Source organism: Dromaius novaehollandiae, chromosome 16, assembly GCF_036370855.1.
Source record: "Dromaius novaehollandiae isolate bDroNov1 chromosome 16, bDroNov1.hap1, whole genome shotgun sequence".
Taxonomy (NCBI): domain Eukaryota; kingdom Metazoa; phylum Chordata; class Aves; order Casuariiformes; family Dromaiidae; genus Dromaius; species Dromaius novaehollandiae.
Window position 1 is genome coordinate 13,694,483 of NC_088113.1, and position 23,018 is coordinate 13,717,500.

The 23,018-nt window shown below is 43.6% G+C and overlaps 1 protein-coding gene across 4 annotated transcripts in view; it reads left to right on the plus strand.

The window, feature by feature from the left end:
* Nucleotides 1-5,544: 5,544 nt before the first annotated feature.
* Nucleotides 5,545-23,018, plus strand: part of TSHZ2 (teashirt zinc finger homeobox 2) — a 228,488-nt gene continuing 211,014 nt past the window's right edge. For 3 of the 4 annotated variants that reach the window (XM_026099605.2, XM_026099603.2, XM_026099602.2), the window contains exon 1: nucleotides 5,545-6,300. In XM_026099605.2, the coding sequence (XP_025955390.2) occupies nucleotides 6,261-6,300 (40 nt within the window). In that variant the 5' untranslated portion in view covers nucleotides 5,545-6,260. The remainder of the gene's footprint in view (nucleotides 6,301-23,018) is intronic. The other variant, XM_026099601.2, reaches the window with a different exon arrangement.

A 23,018-nucleotide genomic window follows, 5' to 3' on the forward strand; every position in this document is an offset into this window, starting at 1 on the left:
GCTGTTGCTCAAAGTATAAATTATTAGCAATATCAGGATTTCATCCCAGGAGGTGAAATTTAACCTTCCCAACTACCCCACCAAGCTGGAGCAACTGAGCTGTGTGTAGGGAAATGCCTGAAAGGGGAAAATGGATTTTGCCCTCATGCTGCTATTCTACCCCTTTTATGGGAAAAGAGAGTCCTGTATAGCATGGTATAGCATATTTCTACAGAGCAGGTTTTCCATAAACAAATGAATATTTGTCTAAACATGAAAAAAATGCAGAAAGGGGTTGCTTATACTGACCATGAACACACAGGAAAAATTATAAATGGAAAGTCACAAAATGAGATACAACTAGAAGGAAACATACTAATACGAAAGTGTTCAGTAAGTGCATGCTCTACGTAGGAGCAAGACCTAGGAAAGATTACATCTGTCACTCAGTTAAGACAGAAAGCTTTTGACAGATCACCCTACGAAAGCTTTTTTTTCACTTTTGTCTTCACTACGGGAATCAGCTGTGGTAAATTGCAAAAATAATCAAGACCAGTGTCAGAATAGTAGGATCTCTGGCTACAATAAGAAGAGTTTCAACAGCACTTAGAAAGCACATAGATAAGGTCAGGCCATTAAACTCATCTTCAGACAATTTTCAGAGCTACCATTGACCTTCCCTGAGGACCTGTGGAGGACCAGTGGTTTCCAGAAGACTCAAACCAGTGCGGACATAGTGCTTATCTTTAACACGGAGTGGAGGGAAGGGAGCTCTGGGTCAGCTTACCTTCTAGTCATATAAAAATACTGAAAGAAAATAATCAAACTATCCATAAGGACCTAGAATATAATAAGGAGATGAGCAACAGCCAATATAGATTTATTAAGGATAAATTATGTCAAACCCATCTAATCGCACTCCATGACAAGGTGACAGACCTTGTGGATAAAGAAGTCATATATCTTGACTTTAGGAGGCTTCTGCCACTGTCTCACATAACAGTCTCATAAGTGAGCTCAGGGATATTCTCCAGATAAAATTGCTGTAGGGCATAGGAAGAGGTCAGAAAATCATACTCTGAAAGTACACCTTAACAGCTCACCGTCAGACTGGAGGCACCTCTGGAGTGGGTCCGGGGCACAGTAATATTCAGTATTTTTCTTAGTGTCTTAGAAGGTGGAACAGAGAATGTTTGCATGATACCTGCAGTTGGTACCAAGCTGGGGGGAACTGAGACAGCCTTTGAAGACAGCATTGTAATACAGAATGATCTTGACAAATTGCAGGAATAGTCTGAAAAAATAGGATGCAATTCAGGATGAATCAGTGCAAAGTTGTCACTGATGCGTAATCAGCTGTTGAAATATAGGATGGAGACAACTGATTACAAAGCAGTTCTGGAGGAAAGCATCTGGGGTTACAGTGAATCAGAAGCTGCACATGAGTCAACAGTGTCACGCCGTTGCACAAAGGGCATATGTCAAACTGGGACATATAAACAGGAGTGTCATATGTTAGACATGTGCAGTAATCCCACTTGGTGCCGGGAAGATTTCAAATGCAATGCAGCATCCAGTTTTTGGCGCTGCACTTCAAAACATATATTGTCCAGCCACAGAACAATCAAAAATGTGCAAGGTCCAGAGAACAAGACCTACGAGGAATGACTGAAGAAATTGGAGTTATTTGGGGAGTAGATGTAATAAGTCTTCAAATATATTAAAAATTGCTGCAAAGAGGAATGAAATAAACTGTTTTCCATTTCAGTGGAGAACAGCATAAAAAGGAACAAACATGTTTCAAAAAAGTGTTCAACGGTAGGAAAATTTTCTAATAGTAAGACCACTAGAATAGACTGCCCAGTGAAATTATTGAATGTGCATCGTATTGGTCAAATATGCCTTAAAAACAAAAGAGGTGTAGCTAATCCTATTACTGGGCAGAGAGGACTGGCCCAGATGGCTTACAAGGATATTCTGTTTTCTCTAAGGAATCTCCAGTCTGTCAAGGTTGATTCTTTCAAAATTGTTGTAATCTCAATTTTTTTTTCAAAATTACTTTTAAATAAATAGAGTAATTCTGAATAACAAAGACATAAAGGTTGAAGCTGACAATGTCTTTATCTGGCAATGTTATTACATACTGAAAATTTTTGATTTATCAAAACCAAATCACTTCTACCATTTTTTTTGTTGTTTGTTGAACTCATCAGAATTTCAACTTTTTGTTGGTCCAAAGTGGTAGGCAAAGCATGAAGCGGGTCATCAACTCTCAGATGAATTTCATTCAAGATGAATCATGTACCTATATATACAGGACTCACAAAAAGAAAAAGAAAAGAAAGAAAAGGAAAAAAGAAATACATTTAATTAGCAGCATTGCAGGCGCCAAAAGAAAGACAGACAAAAAGTTAAGTAAGATCTGACACTCTTCAGGTAACACAGCTGAGTCCATTGTGACTACTCAAGATGGGAACTGTTATCGAAGGCTCACCACCATATTTGGCCCGTTATTGTGCATGAAATTGTCTGTAACCATTACTGTAATGCACAAATCACATCCACTATTTTAAAAAATCAGACCAAAAATACCCAAAAGCCGTAACAATAGATCACACTATTGTTCCATGTAATTTGCACCTAACCACGAAATTGGAAAACCTATTAGAACATATCTTGTTGATTGTATATTGCTATATTTGGGGGGAGAAAATTCCTTCCTGATCCCAGTGGGGAATCCAGCTCATGCCCTGAAGCATGAGATTTGATTACTCTTTTTTGAACATGCATAACTGCCATTGCTATTACTGGTCATAACATTTTGTCAGGAAAGAGAAATATTATTCTGCAATGTAATAAAAATAGATAAAATTCAATATAGCTTCAGAATCATTTGCTACATTTCCAAAGTAAACATTAAGCACCCATCAAGATTATTCCATTGGATAAGCCAAGGAAGCCTCCAGTGCTATCTGTTCATTTTATTATCTCTAATTTTCAAGTGTGCAAAAATGCTTTCAGTAAATATTATGGGTTCTTCCTGTGCTAAAGGAGATGCTGCATGACCTTCACCAAGTTAGTTATAAATAACAGGAGGAGAGCGCACACAAACGCTGTTTAGTTCCAGGGCTATTCAAAACTATCAGCGGAGTCTGACCAGTGAATAAAAATGGACACCAGATTCTGCTCGCTTTTTTTCTGCCCTTCTTCATAATCCCACCCCAGTTCGCTGCTGAAAGGCATTCTGTTCTGTCAGCCATAATGGCATCTGCTGGTGGAGACAGGAAGCCATAAATCTGTAGGGTTCCTCTCGACCAAGCCTTGTTAATGCTCCCATTTATCACCGCGGATAGGGTGCCATCTCACTAGTGCTCTACTCAGAAGTCCATCTTCTCAATTTCCCCTTCCCAAAGGAGTAACCATTTAAGAGAGTGACTTTCTCATCTTGCATGTTGAGACCGAAACGCCACTGATACAAATACCATACCCAGTGTGTAGCATTTGGATTTAAGCCATGACTCTGGAGAACAATAGCCGCTACTCGCTGATCCTGGGCTACGCTGAATCACTGCTTTACTTAAACCTAGAGCTTGCATCTTTTAAACTTGCACAGAAGTAGCAGATCCCAGATGCAGGAGAGGTTGAAAACTGAGGGGATTCTGTTCACCCCCAGATGCCTGCTGGTGTCCCAAGACATTACATCATGTCCCAAGGTTTGGCAGGACAGTTAATAAAAATGTCACAGTGTTAAAAGAGCTTTTAATACACAATTCCTCATGATAAACAAACTATCCTGACCAGAGGCATGATACCTGTCTGGGTGCAACCAGGGAGCACAAGTATAAAATTGTAACTAGAAGTAGCTTCATTTCTCTGACGTGGCAACCAAGACACTGAATTTGAAGGGTTCAAAAGCACAAATCAAGGCAGGATGAAATGTGAAAAGCGAATGTGAGGCTGCATCCTGCTGCTCAACTACTTGATCCAGGTCCAGCGCCTCCCTTATAAATTAGATAGCGTGCCGTCCCGTCAAAGGGCAGTAAGGGATGGCAAGCCCAGATGCTGCTGATGCTGCGGCCACGCTTTGCCCCGCGTTTACACCTGTCTGAACTGAAGGCGAATCCGAAATCCCCAGGTGTGCACAAGGCAGGGTTTGGCCCATGCTGCACACAGGTCTAAGAGGTCCAGGCGATTCTGACTGATTCAAGCGTAGCTGCTCACTTCTGCGTGAGTTACGCCAGGCAGAAGGGGAAAAACGAGTATTTTATAGGAGTGCTATTCTATTTCGTCTTTGAAACTAAGAATTTACTTGAACCAATAAATACTTCTAAACTGCTTACAAAAATTGCTCGAGTTCGTACAGGGAAGGCTATCAAATAATTTAAGCGGACTACGAAATCAGGGAGGGGGACACTTTCACAAGCACCATCGCCCCTGAGGCTGCTGAGCACAGGGGTCGGCGGGGGCCTCCCCGGGCAGCTCACGGCCTGGCCGAGCGCGGGGGTGGGCGCAGGCCGCCGGGCGACACCGCACCCCGACAGAGCCCGGCCTGGCGGAGCGGGATGCAAATTATTTCTGTTAATCACAATAATTCCCTTAGAAAAATACAAGTACCACAACAGTAACGTCTGAGAACTCGGTTCCGTAAGAAATGCGGGTATCAGGCTCTCGGGTACGGTGAAACCACTCAGGAGACTTCTTGTACAAGTCAGAACTAAATGCGCAGAACTGAATCTACCCTTTCGGTCCCGAGCCCCCCGAAAACCTCACGGCGCTGACGCAGCCGTGGGACCCCTGAGGGGAGCGGGCCAGCGAGGGGCAGGGCCGGCTGCAGGGGTCCGCTGCAGCCGCCGGGCTTCTGCCGGCGCGCGGGTCGCCTGCTCCTGCTCGGCCTGGCCGTTTCGCGGGCTCTCGCGGGGCAAGCGGGGCTTTCAGTCTGGGGGGGCCCCGAGGGAGCCTTGGGTAACGCTGGCGTGTACTTGAACCCAGCCTTTGCGTTGCGGACGGCTGATGCCTCCTGCGCGCGTTACCATCAGAAGAGGGATCAGAGGAACAGCACGTGCGACGCGACGCGAGGCCTCCACGCCCCGCAGCGCGAGCGGGCATCGACGCCGCGGGAAAGCACGGCTAGAACACCGGCACCCGCCCCGCAGCGGGGCGAAACCCCGGGCCGGCCGGCGGCGAGACCCCCCGCAGCGATGGCCCCGCACCTCCGCCGCGCCCCCACGCCTGGGGCACCCCGGGACAGCGGCGTGCCGGGGCGAGGGGCTCCCTCCCGCCGCCCCACGCGCAAAGCCAACCGCCCGGTCCGCAGGCGGCGGGAGGGGGCGCGCGGGGGGGGCAGCGCGGAGTGGGGGCCGCGGGGACGGGCGCGCGTGGGACGGGCGCGCGTGGGGACGGGCGCGCGTGGGGAGGGGGGCGCGCGGGAGGGGCGCGGCAGGGCGCGGTGCGGGCGCGCCCTGTCCCTTTAATAAACTGCCTGCCGCCCGTCTGCGCGGAGTAAATTTCCTCCTGTCATCAGGTCGCGGAGGAGGAGTTTGTTAATGTTCAGTTTGCTCAGTGGATCGATGTTTGCTGGCATCGCCTCGCCCTGCCTGTGTGCGTGTGTGTGTGTGTGTGTGTGTGTGTGTGTGTGTGTGTGTGTGCGCGCGTGTGTCGGTGCGAGAGTGTGTGTGTGCGTGTGCGAATACCAGATTTCCTCCCATCCCAAGCCTCCCTGTCCTCTCCCATATCACTCACTGCCTGGCATCTGACAGCAGCGAACCTGCAGCGCTCCGCGCACACACACGCACGCACACACACACCACGCACACCCGGCACCGCTCCGCCATACAGCTCTGCGAGGAGGAGGAGGAGAGGAGAGGAAAGGGAGGAAGCAGCCAGCCCCACAGTCTTTCCAGAGCCGCCTTTTTAATATATACATATCTATTTTGTTATTTATTTATTACCGTTCTCTGGCACTGTGGGCGCCTTTCATTTGCTCCTGATCTTGGATGTTTGAATCAAAGCAAAGCAAGTGTTGCAACAGTTAAAAAAAAAGAAAGAAAGAAAGAAAGAAAAGCCAACCAAAAAAAAGAGAGAGCAAGAAACCTAGATCTCTAAAATAAAATAAAAAGCCAAACAGGTTCCTATCAGTGAAGTGGAAAGGAGGGGGGCAGGGGAGGCTTGTCTGGGGGGTGTCGGGGAAAGCAGCTGAGAGGCAGAGGCAGAGACACACGGCTCAGGAGCGTCTCAGGGCTCTCGGATCTGGGGACAGAAGTGAGATTGGAGAAAGTAGAGCGATGCCAAGGAGGAAACAGCAAGCACCCAAACGGGCTGCAGGTAAGGAGAAGCCGTCCCCTTACACAGCCTCCGTGTCTCTCCACTCCTTCCACTCCTACCCCCCATCTTTATTATTATTTAGGGTCACCCTCGCTTTTCCGGGCTGGATCTTTATTTATTTATCCCCCTCCCCCTCCCTTCCCCTCCGCAACTCCAGCGAGCCAGTTTCCTTCGCGGCTGCCAAGCCCCGGCTCGGGCGCGGGCTGTCCCCGGCGGCGCCCGCGGAGCCCCCGCGGCTCCCCGCGCCCGCGCTGCCCCGGCCAAACTTCCCCCCAACTTTCGGCGGCGGCCGCCGGCCGCCCCGCGCCCCCCGCCGCCGGCCGCCTCCCGCCCGCGGCCCGCCCGCGCCTGGCGCTCGGCGCTGCGCGGTTCGTCGCGCCGGGGGCGCCTTCGGGAGCGCGCGGCTCGCGGAGGGGCTCGGCGCGCTCGCCCTTCCGCTCCGCGGCGTTTCTGGGGGCAACGCGGCCGGGTGTGCGCGCGTGGGTGTGCGGGTGTGTGTGTGTGCGGGTGTGTGTGTGTGCGTGCGGGTGTGTGTGTGTGCGTGCGGGTGTGTGTGCGGGTGTGCGCCTGAAATAGTGCAGGCGCTGTCTCTGCCGATGAACCCGGCGGGGAAGTTCAGCCTTTGATCATCAGCGGTGAAAATTGCAACAGGAAATAAAATGAAACGTTCTGACTGTTAGAAGACAACCCGCGTTTTCACATCAAATTCTTCTTTTGTTTGCTCTCCGAGTTGATATATTTGCACATGCCAAGTGGTTTTGCAATTAGTATTTTTTTTTTTAAGAAGAAAATAGTTTGTAACTTTGGAAGTGTTTTGTTTCGTCATTTGTAGGGTGTTCTTTTTCTTTTGGGGGCCAAGAAAAAGAAACAGATGAGTGGGCCTGTATAGTAAATCTTTTCAAAGAGTTTTCTTTCAGGCTGCTTAATTGCTTTTTATTTTTTTTTAATAGTGTGGTGGGGTTTTGTTTCTGGGAAGCGCAATATGGAAGTTCATTTTTCTTCTGCCAGACCCACCCACTGAAAAATCAGCTTTCCAGTTGATTGCCAGCTTTGATTTGACATTTGATTGATCACCTGTCATCTTGCTGCCTTTGATCTATTCATTCTTGATATATATCAATAAATCACTCACCATGGTAACCCAAGTGCCAATGACGTAAGGCTTGCCCTCTAGATTCTCTTAGCCAGACATGCACAATTATTATCTTGTTTGGCTTTTAATGTAGGCGGGTTTTTTCCCTTCTTTTTTTTCTTTGTGTCTTTCCTCAGATTAGTTCTTTAAAGAAAACTATTTTTTTATGTTGCTGGTTTAAAAATTGTCTACTCATTTCCCCCCCTCCTTCTGCGTATTTTCTTGCTTTAGCAGATTACATGTGGGACAAAATGTATGGGCAAGTTTAGTGGCACAGTTGAATAAACTTTGAAAAGTAGGGCTGGGGATTCATTCAAAGGTAAATGTGATTTTTGGGAGACTGGGACATGCATAACTTTCATAAACTTGCACATTTCGCCATATTCATATAGGTGTAGGGCAACAGTGTGCAGGCAGAGTCTTTTGGGACATGACCGATGCACCTATGCAGGTTGCTAGAATGTTTCCTGGCGAGCAAAGATCCGCTTTGGCTATAAATAATAGTTAAGATAGAAATGCATACATATATATGTGTTCAGAAAAACTCTCTGATGAGTTGCTATTATTGTTTTATTCACAAAGAGGTTATCCTTGAATAAGGCATTAACGTTTTCAACTTGCAGGATAAATAGCTATTTTTTCATGGATGCTGATGATCTCAGTGACAGTGCTAGAATTGCTCCTTTTTTCTTTCTGTCAGGAGTATGAGGCTTCATTTTATTTTGTTTTCAAAGTAGGATTTTCACTTGGAATGAGTGTGGTATCTTTGTAGAAGGGGCACCCTGTTCTTTTTTAGGAACGTAGGCTATAGAGTAAGGAAATTCTTGCAAGCAAAGCCCATACTGTTGTTTCCCAGGATTTCCCTGCTAAGAATACAGTAAAATATGTTTTTATGCAGAATGTTACACTATTTTCGAGCATCTTAGTAATGAGATAGAAATCTGAATGACCACAGTAATGTCTCTCCTTCCCTCTTCTCATTAGAAAATGTGCCTTGGTCTTCAGTGGTGCATTTCTTTGATTATATTTGTCCTCAGATCAATGTTGTTTCAGGTGAGCAAAATACTGCAAATGCAGTCCAGTTTCAGCCAGCATAACCGATGTGAAGTAGGTTTATACATTTGCAGTAGTTCTCCTGCTTTGAAGTCGTATGTGTGGGTTTGCGGGGGGTAGGGGGTTTCAAAGAGCAGACGTGCCTGTTGTATACAGTTCTTAAAACTGACTTTCATTTTCAGGGACAGTACTGGGGTTTTGTTTTGTATGGTGAAAAATACCTCAAAGTGACAGTAGACAGACTGTGCAGTAAGAAATGAATCGCTCATCAAGGCTGATAGCAAAGCTCCTTATTCCTTTTATTTAAAGGAGTTAGTACATTATATATTACTTAATTTTCACTTTTATTTATTTTTACTTGCACAAGTTCAAAGGTATCAGTTGCACTGCATTTTGTCTTGATGGCAGCAGAGATATCGAAGAGAAGTTTGCAACTTTTAGCTTCCTTAGGTAGTTCACCTCCAACGGAAGAGAAATGATAAGCCTTATGATTCTGGACATGCCTGCTTTTGTCATTGCTTAAAATTAAATACTATGCACAACTGTAAATAATTACTCCCCTGCACTGACTTTGAAAGCAGGTTTCTAGTTTGATTAATGAATAATGTAAAGGTTAGAGAGAACTAGCAAGTGAATCAGAAGTGAAGTCCTGCTGCTAGATGAAAACCTATCTGGAGAAATATACATGGCAATTTTGTCCTTTTCTATTATTAATTTTAAGCCTTGCATTCCTAAGAAATATATTACAGACCATTGTAATGAAACAAGGTAGTGTAATTGGATAAATGGGGCACTATTTATGTTTGATGATGAGGATTTTAAATCTCAAATTATACTTTTAAAGCTACTTTATTTCACATCAACACAGAAACGATATGAAATACATTCTGATCTTCGCAAGGCTGAGTCGTTTTTGAATCGTCATTCTTTTGAGAGCATTGTTTCCATTTTGATAATTCTTGAAGCAGGTATCGAGATCCCTTTATATCAGCACCTGCTTTAATATCATACTTCTGTTTACAATAAACAACCCATTTGTGTTGTTAGCTTTCAGCCAAATGAATCACAAAGGGCTTTACCAACCGTGGGCCTAATTTTTCTCTTGCTCGGGTACAAATCAAAAACAGCTTCACTAACATCAGTGCAGTTGTGGTGAATGCTGTCTGTCTATTCCGGTGAGTAGGAAGGGAATCAGGCCCAGAAAGTACTTGGTCGTTCAGTGAAACGCAGCCACCTCTGGGGCAGAACTCTTGTAACAATTCCGTAACAAATGGTAATATATTAACAGAAGGGTGGAAAAAGGGTGGGAGCAAAGCAGAATTGCTATTCAGATTTTATTCCTAGGGGTATGAAATAGCTTTCAAACACAATTTCACTGGATTAAACTCTCCTTTCCCCTGCAGCTTGTTTAAATGTGCATATTTTATTTTGTGATCATGAATTGCTAGTTTGCTTTTTAAAGCCTGAGAAGAAGAAGAATCTGGACTTAACGTTTTTTCCGGCTGCAATTTTGTATTTCTTCCTTTCTTTCTCTCCCAGCTCCAACAGGCTATCTAAGAACCAAAGCTGTTGAAAAGTACAGCAGAAACAGATCTCAGTCACATTTATTTTGTTCATTGGAGCTGTAGATGAATAATGCAGTTTTGTTTTTGAGAAAGTCCTCATGCAGCAGCAAACAGAAGACAGTTCGCAGTCATTACTTTTAAGCTGCAATTTGCCCCTTAACAGTAGAGGTTATTTAAAACAGAAACATTTTTAGAAAGTGAAATTCTGCTTCCTTCAGAGAGCAGAGCAGATGACCAGCTAGGTCTGAAATGTATATTCCTGTGTTTAAAGGAAGCAGTATATACGTGTATTAATAACCAAGAGGGTTGTGGCTTTTAAAATATTGTTTGTATCCTTTATTACATGGGCAATAGAAACAGGCTCCAAGCAAGCAGTACTGAGTGAAACTGTAGAAATGGCAGCACTGCTTTGTTTAAACATCCTCTAGAAAAGCAAGCGCACATCAAAACCACCTAAATAGCTCCTGCCTGAGAACCTTTCCGTTACTGTGCACATCACCACGCTGACAGATGACAAAAAAGCCAAGGTGTGCACAAACAAGAGGAGGCTTTACCCAGTGCTTAATTAAATACATTCCAAAATAGGTTACTTTTCCAACTAAAGATCTACCAAATTAGTTGCCATCTGCATTAAATTCTGGTATTGGACTACTGCGTCCGAAGCTGCTAAGTAATTTGTCCCTGTGTCAGAAGTCAGGCGTGAATGGGACAGTTTGAAATCACAGTCATTGCAGTTGTTTGCTGATTTCAATTTTTATCTCTCATATCAGAGCACAGTATATTATCACCGTATAAAGACTGGGACTCACCAAGAGTTCAGACACTGTGACTGTAATATAAAAGAGATTTCCGTCAGTAAATGACATCATTTTATAGTACAGTTAAAAGCATATTCATTGTCAGAAATTCTTTTGCATAAATGATCTTCCTCCTCTGTGCTCTCTAATCAAAAAGCCCATTTTCTTCAAAATTGCAGGATTTTGGTATTTCCTCCCGGAGCTTTCTCCTCATTTTTTGCTCTCATTAGCAGCACCCACCTCAAGTCACTGCTTCCCCTAGATGAGGTCCCTGGAGTTCCTCCGCAGCACAGGGCTATGCTGAGACTTTCTCCCGTCATTTTACTTCACATCCCAATGAGGACATCACTCCCAGAGAGCAACTCCAGACTCTCGGAAAAAAAAAAAAAAAAAAAAAAAAAAGCTGTCAGTTGCTGTGGCTGCAATTCCCAACTTAGCAGCAGCGGAGGGAAGGGAACTGTACTCTATCAATTACAGTTGGAACCAGAGGCTAAACACTTACTGTGTTAAGCTATTGTGCAGATCTTAAGAGCTCAAATGTGAAAAAAAAAAGAAAAGAAAAGAAAATCATGTCAGCTAGTGGAGGAAAGAATAAGGCCTGGTTCTTCTAACGGATGACGTATTATTAGTAAATGCAGAGTAAAATGATTCAAGTTCTCTCTATTTACTACATCTTGGATTGAAATGTGTGTACCACATTAAGCCAGAAAAAGAGGGGGACCCTACTGACTTTACTATTAAAATAGCCCTTTTTCCCCCCGTTCTTCTCTCTCAGATGAAAATATTTGTGAAGTTTTACCTCTAAAGCGTGCTCATGCAAGCAGAGAGACATTTTCATCCGTCTCCGATTCTGATACAGGAGTCAATTGGAAACACATTACACTCTCAGCTGAAGTCTTACATTTTGTTCGGGCAAGAGCAGTAATTTTTCATTACCTATTTAATTACAATAATTTACATGAGAGTGGGCCCAGTTCTGCAGCTCTTACTCAGCACTTTGCTTCAGTGGGTAACTGGCCTGTGTAAAGCCTGCAGATGTGAGACTGGGCTGTTTAGCTGCAAAACAAACTGTTACTGAAAAATACTTATAGCTAGTGTCCGAAAAGGGACCCTATTCTACCATTAAGCTTTTAAACACACGGCGCCTTTGAAATCTAGGGAGACTTCTGGCAGTTAACTTATGTTGCTAATGGTTCCCCACTCTTTTCTGGAGTTCGTATGACTGATATATTTTACTTGTGCTGCTAACTTCCCTTCTAAAGCGTGTTTCCATTCTCTGTGTTAATTATTGAGCGCTGTTTCTTGGTGATATGGTCTTCTAAAGAATCCTTTTTAATATGTTATGCTATGTCCTGCGCAGCAGCAGCAGTAGCTGTCACCTAAATGCATGTAGATTGTTTTGCAAATCAAAAGCCTAAAAGTTTCATTTGGTTTTAGACACTAAAATCGGTTCTTTCTCATTAAGGTGACCTCTCTCTTGAGGCTATTAGGTCTTGGCACCTAGGCATTTTTAACCATATTATAATAACATCTTTTGCAGCTCAGAAATACCTTGACAGTAAGTGGTGTATTTTTAAGGTTTCAAGGAGAAACGTATCACAGAAACATGCTGTTTCCCATTGGATTTGCACATCCCTCTTTAACTGTTGCAGCCTTTTCATTTGTTACCTTGTGAAGTTTTTCAGGAGAAAAGAAGTGGAAAAACTGGTCTTATGATCTAAGTGTTGCATTAAGTGTTTAATTTAGAAAAATGAAGAGAATCTTTGTTTCCCTAAAAGAAATGTTTTTTTCCCTTTGCCCTAGGAAAAAGAAAGTCACAACAATAGTTACAAAAGGACAGGATTAGATTGTGAAAAGTACGCAGCTTGTACTGCGCAGCACGCAATGGTCCTAGCTATTGGTAAAATTCCTCAGCCGAATGAACAGTACTAAACGTATTGGGAACAGATCTGCTTTATGTACGCACCCGTACACACCTGGGAGAGGGGGAGATGAGCCCCTGCTTGGGAGAGGGATGCAAATTCTTAGTGAGACAAGCTGGAAATCTTGGTTGTTTAGAGCACTTTTCAATTTTCCCACCGATATTTGCCCACATGTTAAAATTTGTATGAAGTTAGGAGTTACGTCTACCGAAAGTCCTCTATTAGTGTGTATTTGCTTTAAACCCACAGTTCCTGGAGTCTGGTGATTACTCAAGTGTCCCGTATGCTTTTTAAAAGGAAAATTTTAAACCCTTTGCTATGGAACTAAAAAGCTTGAAAACATGCAAGCTAAAAGTCCCTATGATAAAAGAAATGAATCTCAGTTATGATTTTTAACATCTCATAATTTTGAGCTAGTCTGATAGTTTTTGAGGATGTGATTTGTGATTTTTGGCCATATTGCTTCTGACTGATTCTCACGATGAACTGTGGTTTATGTTCATGTGTATATAATTATATACACGCACATACATAATACAGTAAACAAAACACACAACATAATGATGGAGTGGAGATACTTGAATAGTAGCTCTGAATTTGTATTGCTATAAACAAAGCAGTCTGGGCTTTGAAAGATCAGACCATTGGTTCTTGAGGAGTGGCTTTCAATTGAAGTTTCACGGAGATTGTTTTTTAGTGGCAATTAAATCTAGAAAGTTAATAGCCAGTAACTGTTCTTTAAAGCCTAACCACTTGCAAGACCTGTGAGGAATGCACAGCCTGCCTTTTCTCAGATATAATCGGCCTTGACTTTATTGAAAAAAAAGTTATGACTAGCAACATTAATGCTGTATTTTTATTGTATTAATGTAAATGAGATGCTGACTTCCTTCTTTCATCTCCATGGCTTGTATCTATTATAGCTATGTCTTATTCCTTTCTGTGTCTTTTCTCCATGTATTCTGTAAACTGCTATCGTCTAATGATACTGGGACTCATTAAAGTTACTCATGATGCTAAAGAGACTATGGAAAGCATTCTTAGGTCTAGATGGTTATAGAAAAGCAAAACTACTCAATGTATGGGGAAAATCAACCCCGACCAACCCATCCATTCCCATTTCGGATAACCCTTAACATTGATGGGTCAAGTTAGAAGAAACAGATTGCAGGAAGGGCTGTGTACTGGAAAGAACAGGTCATTTTTAATATACATCTCTACCTGGCAAAGATGAAAAGCAATAAAGTTTTAAGGAGCTTTCAGGCTCTTCCTGCATCTCTCTCAAAAGACTCATTTAATTGAAAAGCCTGTTGTGCTTGTTTTTATGTATGTAAAAGAGAAAAGGGCCAATTTTGCACAAGGCCTAATATTCTTGTATAGTATAATAAGAACTCTTTCTGCTTGCTTCTTAAGTCTCTCTGTTCATATAAAATTAAGACCCATTTATCTTAAATTGTAGTAAATCTCATTCAGTATTGCTTTCATAACTTAAAAAATGCTATTAAATATTCCCAAAGCATCTTTGCCAGAGTGATATTTGGTCTGTTTATGGGGGATCAGCACACAATTTCTACTGAAAAAGCAGCAGCACGCAATTCTTGTTTTTAATGAAAATAATTAAATTCACTGGGATGCCCTGATAGCAGAGACTTTTCTTAGTGAAACTCTGCTTAGAGCAGATTGGAATGAAAATCTAAATGCACCAAAGTGCAGTTCAGTATGTGTAGACAATAAACCCATTTCTGCCACTGACCCTCCGCTTTGAAGTCATTTTTTTTCATAGAAAGGGAAGATTTTACTCTGCGTTTTCCATATATAAATAATTTTGTATTAATTACACCAGGAATCACCATCTCAATTTATCAGGCCCACATTTTTTTCTGTACATATAGGATCAATTCATTTACTTCCTACAATGTGAGCAGACTTCACAGGGAAGAGCTAGATCTTTTCATGATGTCCAGTTTTGCAGTGAAGAAAAAAAACTCTCTACAGATGCTTTTGGGGGAAATGACCCACTCCATAACCTTATTCTAGCTGGTATATTGGTCTACCAAAATTATTTTTATGCCTTTTTCAGCCGTGTCATAACATTTATAAGCACAGGCAAGTAGCATTAAATTAACACGTGAAAGGAGAAAGAAGCTAAGTACTTATATTGATCATCTGTAGCATTAAATGCTAAAAAATTAAAAGCTTTCTAATGCTTTTGATTAGCTGCATGGTTCTTGCTCATATATGTGTGCTTTGATAGGAAGTGAGGTAATATTTCTTCACACTTAACACCTTTCTTCTCTGGACTTTTTACTAATGTGGTATAGTCCTCAAAATAACCCCAGTAAAGTAGAATATTTTCCCCCCACTTTACAAAACAGCAAATTGAAGCCTGGAGGTATTAGCTAGTTTCCTAAAGGTCAAACAGCGGCTTTGCTCCTGGCTCCCTGCTGGAGCCCGTCTGCTGGGGCATCACGGGAACGCACCAGGAATGGGACGGGAAGCCAGATTTATCCATCCTGCGCCACCTCCCGAAGCCCAGGAGTTCCCGGGAGGGGAAGGGCTCACAGTCAGGGAACGCTGAGCTCTGTGAACTTCCAAGCCAAGGGATCTTTCCTAGGGGATGGTTTTAGGCAGTATAATTTAAGTTCCGTAACATCCCTAAATTATCCTCAGATGCATTTTTGGACTCTGGTAAGTGTCAGGACTAGAGAATTCACTTACAGTTAGTTTTCCGCCCACATCCTGTTCTACGTTTATTTTGTTCAGACCTGGGATCTAGCTTTCTATTTCTGACAACATATCATATATTACCCTGAGAGATGTAAGAAAACTAGTATAATTATTACTTAACAGGACATACACATTTCCCCACACACAGAGTAACGGTGGTGGCTGGAAATTCCAGGCAATAAACTTTGATACCCTGATTTTTATAAGGCAGCTTCTCAAGTTAAGTGGCTAAATCCTTACATAGGCATCTAAAAAGAGACCTAAATTTTCCAAAGGATTTAGCATTAGGCAGTTCCCATTGGATCTTGCTCAGGTCCCTCTCTTGTGTCCAGAGGAATTGCGAGCCTAGATCAAGGGTAGCGTTGTTTTTCTAAAGTGGAAATGTATGTATTGCCTATAGAAGAAATATGATGCAAGTAATAGCCTATGGATTCATTAGGGATTGTTTAAGTTTATTTTCACATGGTATTACCTTTCAAGAATAGTTATTTCAGCCATTATACTGACGAGCTCAGAATAAATCTCAGGTAGTATAGGGCTAATCTGCCGTACCTGAGAGGCTGCCTGCTGCCCTCTCTAACAGAGGCCTGATCCTGCCGGGCCAAGTCGCCAGGTAGGGCTGCCTGCTCTGGAGCTGGGGCTTGGGAAGCTCTCCCATGGCTCCTTTTCATGTGGAAATTAATGCTTGCCTCTATTTCTGAATAGTAGGTTATTAGAGTTCATATGCAAATTCCCAGGATGGGAATTTGTCTCTCTTTGATAATTGATATAATAATATATATTTTTAGTGGTCCAAAGTCCTTGAGCTTGAGCCTTGTATATGTAATTTATGTTTATTTCTTACTGTTATTAACTGTAATTTAGTTGTTGGCGCCTTTCATTGCCTTAGATTGAAGGGAGTGTCTCTGTGCCATTGCCCCTCCACAAACAATGCCCTTTTAGGGTTCCTTATCCTGTATTCTCGCCCAGACATTTCCTAGCCTGTCAAATACTGTCATTTTATTCCTTACAGATCATTCACAGAACGTCTCCTGTTGCACACACAAATAAGGAACAAGTGCAATCAAGATGCATCATCGTTTAGCATAACAAATAAAAGCCGATCTGTGCAGATTTCCCTTAAAGCATCTCTTAATATGTATTGTCAAAATGTCTGAAGATGTCTTTTACTCATAAGCATTTAATTATTTGTGACAATTAAACTAATATTCAGAGCAGGAAAAAAATGAGGGTATTAAATATTTTCTCTTGTCAAAAGCTAACAAAACATCACCTGACATAGCAAACTCCCTCTATTTTGGGTTTCAAACATCCTTTATAACTGAAAAAGCACTGGAACAAAATTCCAGAGCCCCATTTCACAGCCCTGGATTTTGCATGTATTGGAGAAAATTGTATTTTTAAAACCAGTCCAAAATTTAAGGACATGTCCTTAAAGCATATATCAGTAATGGGCAGCTGAACACTCAATGTTTAGAAAGGAGTTGCTATGAGTTTTCAAGTCTGCACTTAAATTTAAGGCCGAGGTCCCCCTGGATGACTCAGGGGCTCAGACCTGAGTTTGTAGCCTAGGCGGATTATGCTCGTACTTGTGCATGAGGCAGATGGCTCAGATAACGCGGACCATGAGCCTGTGCGGGGTGCGGAGCTGTAGCTGCCGTTGCTCTTCGCGGATCAGGCCGGTGGCGGGGTGCTCTGGGGAGCCCACCAGCGGGGCCACGTGTGTGCATGGAGGCAGGAACGAGCAGCCCGGAGCAGAAACTCCCGCAGCCAGCGCCGCGGCCAAGGGCTCGGTGCCCTCGCCTGTCTGGCAGCCATTTGCAACTGTAAGACTCGAGCCACGTGATAGCAAAGAGGAAAACCGGAGAAGAGCTAGTGGAGAAGGGAGAGACGACGGAGGCCTCGAGAGCCCTGTTAGTTGTCTGGATGCTGGGAGCGCCGTGGAGCCACGCGCTTCGCAGACCTCCGCGCTACGGGTGCAGCAACTCCCTTCGTCGGGGTTGTCTGGAGTTTTGGGGTGGACTTCAGTGGTTTCTAATGTTTCCAGACTGGAGCTGCTCAGAGCAACAATTTCTGTTATAAACCTAGAAACATCTAGGTTTCCTTTCGTAAAATATTCTTCTGGAAATTTAGCGAAGGATGCTGTTGGGCAAACATTACAGAGACATATATCAGTTTTCTTTTTTTTCTTCAAAGTTGTAGTACCACTGTGCTTTGTGGCAGTGCCTGGAAAAATTTCCAGCAAGATCTTCTGCTTTCTCTGAGCAAATGCACCCAAATTTGTCCAACTTTTGCAGCCTAAAAGTTGCCGTTGCCAAAGAATTTTTAGCAGGTGATGCAGCACTGCCCGAGCCTGCCGTCTCCACCACGCAGGCGCCGTTTGCGGCGCAATTGCATCCCCTTAAAATCCATTTTGGCTGAGGATAAGCAGAACCACTGCTTTCCCTGCTGCAGCGATGGTGATGGGTCAGACCAGTGAGCTGGGACCCCCCGAAGCGAGTGGGCGAGTAACAGCAGGGCCCTAGGAAAGGGAGAGCGTCGACAAGCAGGCAGGAGGGCAGGAGGAGGGAGTGTAAAATTATCAAGTTTCTGCAGAAAAACACTTCCCTTTAAAGTCTGGTCAATATAAAGAGCATGGGATTGCGCTTAGGGGCCCATCTAAGAGTTTCTGCCCTGGTTGAGTCCAGGGGGAGGTAGTTGCCCCGGGGCCAGGCACCTGCCGCCCGCTCGGAAGGAAAGACCGCGTGGTGTTGCACAGGAGCTGTTCTGGGGTGTTTACTTGCTGTCTGCTACGAAACACCGTCAAAATGAGGGAGCTGCTAGTTCCTTGCTAAGGGCCGGGTGCGGAGCAGAGGCGGCGAGTATGGCCCGGGCCATGCCGCGGCTGGCGAGGGCCGACCAGAGGAGCAGCGAGCCATGCGGGCGGCCGCTCGGGCTTCGGGCGGGTTTGGGGGCGCGATGGCTGGCGCGGCCGTGGGGCGCCTGTGCTCGGAGCCGGGCGACGCGGCCCCTGGGGCGGCCGGGGGGACGCAGCCGCGAAATGGCCTCCTCCTCCGTGGAGGAGATGTGCGCTGCGCCGCAGGTAGGCCAGAGCGGAGGGGGGAAAACGCCGGCGGTCGGGGAGGCTGCTGTACCCGAGCGAGACGCTCGGAGAAAATAGGAGGAGTAACTCCAAGAGTTTAGACCACAGATAGCTGTTTAGATAAGAAAGGGGCCTGTTCGGCTGAGACCTGTTCTCATGCCGTGACATGCAAGCGGCGAAGGGCTCGTCGGCACGTCGCCGCCGGTGAGTGACCTGCATTTGCTTTGGTGGCAGCGGGGCCCTCGCGGCTCTGCCTTTTGCTTTGCTTGGGGCAGGGGCTGAGGGTATTGTATTTTATTTATGGCGGCATGGGAGGTTTTCCTTCGAAATCTTTCTGTGCGGAAGTTGGTGGGAAGACTCCAGGCCGGGCCGCGCCTGCCCCCCGCTCTCCACGTTCAGTAACGCAAATCTTGACAACGATGGTCTAGAAAGCAGCCACCCTCGCGCCGCTCCTGTGCTTTCCCCACGAACTTATCAGAGATTTTATCAGCTCGCGATTCAGGTTAAACAAAGGTAAATCATTTGGAGAAATGTTTACTGTGGGGGGGATATGATGACATCTACATCTGGTTTTCCGCTTATTTGGATTCAGGACATTTTACCTTAATCATTCCCAAACGTCTCTGCTAAAATCTCTTCTTTTTTTTAATCACCTGTGAGGTATCGCTGGGCAGGTTTTCAGGAGGTTCGTGTCCGATACACCTCCACTGGCAATCTGTGTGTGCTGAAGTGAAGTACTTAAATTTGGTGTTAGCGTGAATATATTAAACATCTCTTTCTTGCATTTATCCTCTTCCATGATAACTGTTTGGCAATAATCAGGTTCTGTTAAACTGCAGTATTTTCAATGCACAGGGTATGTTCAAGGGAACAAGAGAGTGATTATGAGCTTCTCCAAGGAAATAAGCATCTCGCAGCCATCATCCTATGACTGGGAAAGTTCTAATACATGACATCGATATAATTTAACCTAATAATTTCTTTTTTTTTTTTTGCAGTGATGTAATGGGGAGAGTGACCTGGACTTTGTAAAAGTTCCCCTACTTACTTCAGATTCCCAAGGGCAATGTAACATTCTAGACAGTGTTTTATATGCCCTGATTAAAACGTAACATATTTTTGCATTTCCTGTGCAGTGACCTGCTAGTGCTCATAGGCAGAACACTTAAGGAACAGTTACAAGGAGACATTTCCAAATGTGACTAATATGTGAGATTTTTTATAACATTCTTATTTCATTTGAAATTGCAGCTACAGCAGGAACCATTCAGATGGCGCATTGATTTAACTTTTTAATCCACTGTTTTGCTACGTCAAGTAAAATAAATGTTTGGTTTTAGCTCTTTTTTTTTTTTTTTTTTTTTTTTTTTTGCTTTGCTAAAACTCGTAACTACTTTCTCTAAGCTTGGGATTCTAAAGGGAGCTACATTATCTGAAATTTAAAGCTTGCTTTTTGAAGCTGCTTTCTCACAACTCCCCCAAGGAAAAAAAAATACAAAAGTACAACTTTAGCAAAAAGGGCTTTTATATCTCTATCAATTATAGAAACACCAGCTGCAGTAGATTACAAATGTGTTTGGCTGATTGTGATGTTGTGTGGGGAAAACTGTCACAAGGAGCCGGATTCTGCTCTCCCCGGCACCGCCGGGCTGTCGCATAGCCCCACGGCTGCCGCGGCCGGCACTGTCAAAGCCGGGGTGGGCAAGGCCAGGTCGGGCTCTCAGACTGCAAATTACCTATTGCCAGATCTAGCTGGGTGCTTGCATACACATACTGGCACTAGAAAAAAAAATATGGAGTTGTCGAATTCGACCAGCAATGCTAACCATGTGTCATTATTTGCATGTGTTTTTCTGTGAGCTGAAGCAAAAACAAAGCCCATACTTCTGTAGCCTAGGCTGGAAAGCTCCGGGGAGGATCACTCAGGTTATTGTTGTTCTTTATTTTTTACATCCAAGAAATTTTGTTTACTTTTACTTTCTTGAAGAACAAAGAGGGGGAAAAAGATCCCACACAGCAGAAATAATTGTTCAAGAGGCCCCAAATGCTGGAGTAGTTGGATGCCACAAAGAAAAAAAATATACGCTATCAAGAGAGCAATGCAAGATGGACAAATTAGCATTTTGGTGTTGCTGAGCTCAAGAAAAATGAATGTGTCAAAGAGTGTGCAGGTCCTATCACCTCACTAATATCCTAGGGTAAAAGAGTAGCAACTTAAAAGCTTTCAGTTGGTCAGCGTCTTGGTTACTGTTTCATTTAGCTTCTTGTACTTTGAATCTCTCTGGGAGTACTTGCTTGGGCCCTGGTTTATTTTAACAAAGAGAAACTGACATATCAAAGTTCTGTGTATATTTTACAGCGAAAATGCAATTTTCTGTTTTCATTTAATCCCAGGAATGTTGGCATTTTCCAGGCTGTCAAACAAATTAGCGCATTGGAGGACATTTAGATGTGTCTGTCTAGTTCATCTATCTAATCTACCTCATTTCTAACGTGCCCATCACCCTGGTGTCTAGGTAGAAAGTATCTGTCCCTGTTTTTTCTTTGTGTAAAGACATAAAGCTTTTATTGGCTGTGGTAACTTAATTGAGTCCTGAGAGCTTTCCGATTCATCTGTAAAAATAATAACAAAAACATTATCAGAAAAGTGATTCATTTTTGCACTCTTACTCAGAATTTCCTTCCTCTTCTGAATGTTTTTTGGTTAGCTGGTTATTGTTGCCTCATCTAAAAAAGGCTATATTTTAGAATTGTTGTATTAAATTGGAGTTTTACCTGAGTCAGCGGTGACTCAAAACTTCATTTGGCATCTAAAGCAAAATTCACTCATGCCCTCTAACTTCCTCCCGTTTTTCTCTGCAGAAGCTGACTTCATTTACTAAGCCACCTTGTTTAGCAGCTGCATCTGTTCTATGACCCTTTGCCATATAAAACATAGGTACAGGTAATAAAAAGTAATAGAAATTGTGGCTTCAAAATTATATCTTCATTTGGAAGCCCTGGTTTCTGTTAAATTTAATTACTTCTCTCTCTTCCAATTAGGTAAAAATGCATCGTAAGACATAAGTGAGCAGTTTTTCAAAAGCAGAGGCCTGAGGTCTCTGTTAAAGAAAAAAAAGAAAAAAAGAAAGCATGCTGTTGTTTCACTGTGTCTGTGCGTGTGGGTATTGCTCTCTGCATGCACACACTGGAAAATGCGTGCCGCAGTAGGGCACGCTGGGGCTGCCGGGGTGTGCAGTCACCCCGTTGGTGTGAGCGGTCATGGTAATTTTAGAAATTCGTGTCTGCTGGGCATGCAGTGGCATCTGCATTTTTGTATGCCACCTTCTGCTTTTGAAAAATGTGGCCTAAGTGGTAATCAGTCTGCAGAAGTCAATAAACTCTCGTCTTGAAGAGGCCGAGTAACCTGCATGGTGCTCACTGAGGGAAAGAGCTCGTTGCAAATGCTGCAAATGTCGCTTTCTCAGCTATAATTGAATTTGATCTCAACTGTACAGTCAGTTACAGCCCCTTTTCTACTCCTCTACGTGTGTTGAAAGTGTCTTATGAACCTACCCCGCTATGATAATTTCATTGAGATCTAGATGTTTCGTACGTGACAGTGATCTCTAATCCCACGTGAACTGGCAGATCACAGATTTTGAGCCCCTGGCCCCAAAGTGCAATGCAAGTTCGCACAAGCACAGTAAAACATTGCTCTGGCTGTTTGGTTAATCCTGTAGTGATCGAGTAAGAGATGGATTAGGCTTGGCAGGATTTAATTTCATCTTCCGGGTGTTTGCAATGGACCAAAGTATGGACATGATTACGTTTCACAGATTTTTGTGTGATTTAGAACAAAAATTATTAGCAGAGCTGGCTCAGCAAGGAATTTCTGATGTAATCTATACCAGTCGCAAGCTAGGGGTGTGGTAATAGGGAAAGAGAAAGGAGGGCTAAGTGTTTATCCCCATCGACTGAGACAGAAAACAGGACTGGCAGAATGACAAACTGGCATAACCTTACATTAGAAAGTAAACGATTCCAACAGAAATTCCAGCCATAATGAGTGGCTTTTCAGAGAGCCAGGCACAGAAGAGGATCATTTTTTGGTGCATCCTTCAGCATATCTGAAGGAGACAGGAATGGAGCTTTTGGGGGCATAGTGTCTTTAGGCACTGTGGCAGTGTCTACATTAAATAAGTGTTGGGAGTTGTTTTTCAGGTTTGGGGATGGGTTTTTTTGGTGAAGAGAAGTATGAAGAACATGTTGATGCTAGATGCATAACCACTTAACATCCCCAATAGTGCTACCATAAAATATTTTTTCATCAGCTCTGTTAGGAACAGTAAATGATGGACCTTAAGTATTTCTGAGGCTTTCCTTAGCTTAGATATAAACGCTTCATACTTCTCTGAAGGTTTCAGAGTGCTGTAGGAATAACAGAATTTCCCCAGCTCA